This window comes from Myotis davidii, unplaced genomic scaffold, assembly GCF_000327345.1.
Source record: "Myotis davidii unplaced genomic scaffold, ASM32734v1 scaffold1509, whole genome shotgun sequence".
Taxonomy (NCBI): domain Eukaryota; kingdom Metazoa; phylum Chordata; class Mammalia; order Chiroptera; family Vespertilionidae; genus Myotis; species Myotis davidii.
Window position 1 is genome coordinate 311760 of NW_006299480.1, and position 3381 is coordinate 315140.

The 3381-nt window shown below is 63.0% G+C and overlaps 1 protein-coding gene across 1 annotated transcript in view; it reads left to right on the forward strand.

Moving 5' to 3' along the window:
- The window catches only part of BOP1 (block of proliferation 1), a 36310-nt gene that overhangs the window by 10417 nt on the left and 22512 nt on the right, over window positions 1–3381 (forward strand). The window contains exon 3 of the mRNA XM_015571376.1: window positions 2282–2368. Within this exon, the coding sequence (XP_015426862.1) occupies window positions 2282–2368 (87 nt within the window). The remainder of the gene's footprint in view (window positions 1–2281; window positions 2369–3381) is intronic.

The window sequence follows — 3381 nt, forward strand, 5'->3', positions numbered from 1 at the left end:
CAGGGGCCTCCACCACCTCCCAGCAGAGTCGCTGGCCGGGTCACTGCCTGCTCTTGGTTCCACGTCTCGGTGGGTCTTTTCTATTTACGTGAGGTCATTTTCTACTTTTTAAAAATATATTGTATTGATTTTTTTACAGAGAAGAAGGGAGAGGGATAGAGAGTTAGAAACATCGATCAGCTGCCTCCTGCACACCCCCTACTGGGGATGTGCCCACAACCAAGGTACATGCCCTTGACCAGAATCGAACCTGGGACCCTTCAGTCCACAGGCCGACGCTCTATCCACTGAGCTAAACCGGTTCAGGCCAGTTTCTATTTTTTTAAAGTGTATTTTTATTGATTTCAGAGAGAAAGGGGAAAGGGAGAGAGAGATAGCAACAACAGTGATGAGAGAGAATCATTGATCGGCTGCCTCCTGCACACCTCCTACTGGCGATCAAGCCCACAACCCAGGCATGTGCCCTTGACTGGAATTGAACCCGGGACTCCCCAGTCCGCAGGCCGAGGCTCTGTCCAAACTGGCTAGGGCTCTATTTTGTTTTTTTAATCTTTTGTGAAAAAGTTCACACTTTCATTAGTTTGCTTGCTGCAATCGAAAGAGGCCTAGTAATATTTTGGCCCAATGAGTCGTATTTTCCAGATGACTGAGTGCTGTACACAGAACTCACTGTAGACCCTGGGAATGGTGTGTGGGGACCCCGGCCAGATCTGGGCTCCTCCACCCACAGCCCCTCCTCAGTCCCTGGCTGGGGCCAGTTGCTTACAGAGCCCTGCTTCCCACCGGGCAGGTTCAGGGGGCAGTGCCAGATTGTGCCTGAGCCCCTCCAGGGCATGTGGATCTGGTACCCCACCACCTTGGGGGTGTGCCTGGGGACCGGTGCTGGCGGCCAGGACTGGGGTGCTGGGCAGGGCCCTTCAGGTCCGCGCTGGCATCCTTTCTGTTTTGTCTTCCTGGTCTTGTTTCTTAACTGAGTGTTTCTTTAATGCACTGCCCCCTGGCGGCTGGCGGCTGCCCTGCAGCATCGGGTCTTGGAGGTGGAGGGGGGGGACGTGGTGCCCCAAGGGGACTGGCATTGAGTCTTGTGGGAGTCGCTGCTGCCCGGGACAGGGCACGTGTCTGCGTCTCCCGCCAAGATCCTTGGCCACACCGGCGGCACAGATGCCGTGGGACATGGCGCCCGAGGAGCGTGGGGCAGGCTGGCGCTGTGGGCGGCGGAGAGCAGTGGCCCATTGGGTGCTTGTTGAGATTCGCAGACAGCCAGGCCCAGGGCCTGGGTCAGGGGTGCCTGCTGGGGGCTTCGTGGGCACGAATGGCAGAGAGCTCTGGGCCTGGGTAGGGCAGAAGCTCGGGGGTCGCCCTCTGTATCCCCACCTGTGCCCACGCCTTCCAGGCCTTGCCCACCCACTTTGACAGGCGGCGCTGGGAGCAGGGGCGGGGGGACATGGAGACCAAATCCTGCCTGGGTCCTGGCTGGGAAGAAACTTAGGGTTCACCTTCCTCACACTGAAGGGAAAAACAGGAGGAAGAGCTGCCTGCAGGCCTTGGCTCTCACCCGGGGAGCGGGGGCGGGGGGTGGGCTCTGGGCGGTGGGGGGCTCCTGCTCCCCAGCACTTACTGCCCCGGGGGGTGAGTGCGGACTGTTTTCCCCATCACCCCCTTCCAGTGCACTGGTCCCCCACCCGCTGCTGGGATCTGTTTTCCAGGTTGAGGTGTGAGTGCTCAGCAACACCCACTCTCTGACCTGGTGGACGGGTCAGCCTGGGGCCAGGGATGTGGTGGGTGGGGCAGGGGCTGGGGGCCGGCCCCGGTGCCTGGGGCTGGCTCTGATGCTCCCCTGGGCCTGGGCCAAAGGCGGTTGTCTGCTCTGGGAGGGGCTGCTGTGGCCCCTGGGATGTGGCTGACAGCGCCACACCTCTCTCAAGTGGAACCTCCAGCCCTCGCTTTGCCCCGGACCCCAAGTTGGCACTGGGCCTGGCAGGGCTGGTGGTGGGACTGTTGGGCCAGGGTCCCTGCAGCCCCCTCTTTCGTTTCGGGGCTCAGGGACCCTGGTGGCTGGTTGCTGCCTGGCACCAGGTGTTGTCGCCTCCCGGGGGTCCTCTCCCAGAGCTTGGACATGGTGATGGGTCTGGCCCCTGGGCTGGGCCCCCACCACCCAAAAGGCCCACTGAGGCCCAGAGTCAGCTGGATGGACAGTTTGTCCTCACGCCCCCACCACCCAGGAGGGGCCTGGGGTCAGAGGGCGTTGGTGTCACTGGAGCACTTTCTCCTCCCTCCACAGGCTGTCAGCACCCCCTCCTCGCCCCTGAGGACAGAGGCGGTGGCAGGAGCACAGGACGAGTACGCGGAGGACAGTTCCGATGAGGAGGTAGGGCGGCGCTATGGGCAGGGGAGGGCAGGGGAGAGGGGAGCCAGCCCTCGGGCGGCCGAGTGGGCGTCTGGCCCCGGCCCCATTCCGGGTCTGGAAGAGTGATTTGGGGTCTGGGACTCATGACTACAGGAGTGTGTGTCATCGCGGGGGAAGCGGGGGGTGTAGTGGCCCATGCCCATGCCCTGGCCCTGTGGGGGGCTGGCACGCCAGGGTCACACTCCAGGTGGCATTCCCCACACCACCCAGGCCTGTCACTCTGGTCCACCGTCTCGAGTGTGGAGGGAGGCGGGCAGCAGCCCTGTCGCTTCCTGCAGAAACCCTGTGCGAGGGCCCGTGTCCTCCAGGCACAGGCGGGGCAAGGCCCCTGGATCTGGTTACCCCTCAGGTTCACAGTCTGGAGGGGAAAGTGGGGACCGAGTGATGTGGGGCCAGGGGTGCGCAGTCTGGGGTCCAGAGGTCCTACCTTCTCCACCTGTCCCCTCCCTGGTGCCTCTGGGTCAGGTGTGGCCTCGAGGCTGGGGGGCCAGGTCCTTGGCCGCAGGAGCACTTCCTGCCACCTATCGGGGGCGGCCAGGCCTGGGGAGGGCGGCCCCCCACTTGCTTCCACCCCCATCCTAGGCTCTGCTGGCAGCGGCTGCAAGAGCCTTGGCTGTCCGCCCGATCCGGTCTCTGTGCGTTCAGAGAACAGAGACAAAACAAAATAAATTGGTTTCCTGGCCGGAGCAGCGGGCGCGCTCGGCGAAGGGGGGCCAGGCGGAGCGGCTCCCTGCCTGTCTCCCCTCCCAGGGGCTCTGGCTGTCGGCAGCCACATCCTGTCGGCTACTTTTTTATATTTGGTATTTTGAGAAATCGATGATGATTGTAAATGGAGTGCAGGCCGGGGGAGGGGCCTCCCACCTGGGGGAGGGGCGCTCCTGTCCTGGAGCCACTGCGGGGGCTGCGGGCGCTTCCTCCGAGATGAGTATCCCATATGGCGGCTGAGTGACAGGCGGGAGCCCCGCTGCCCGCCC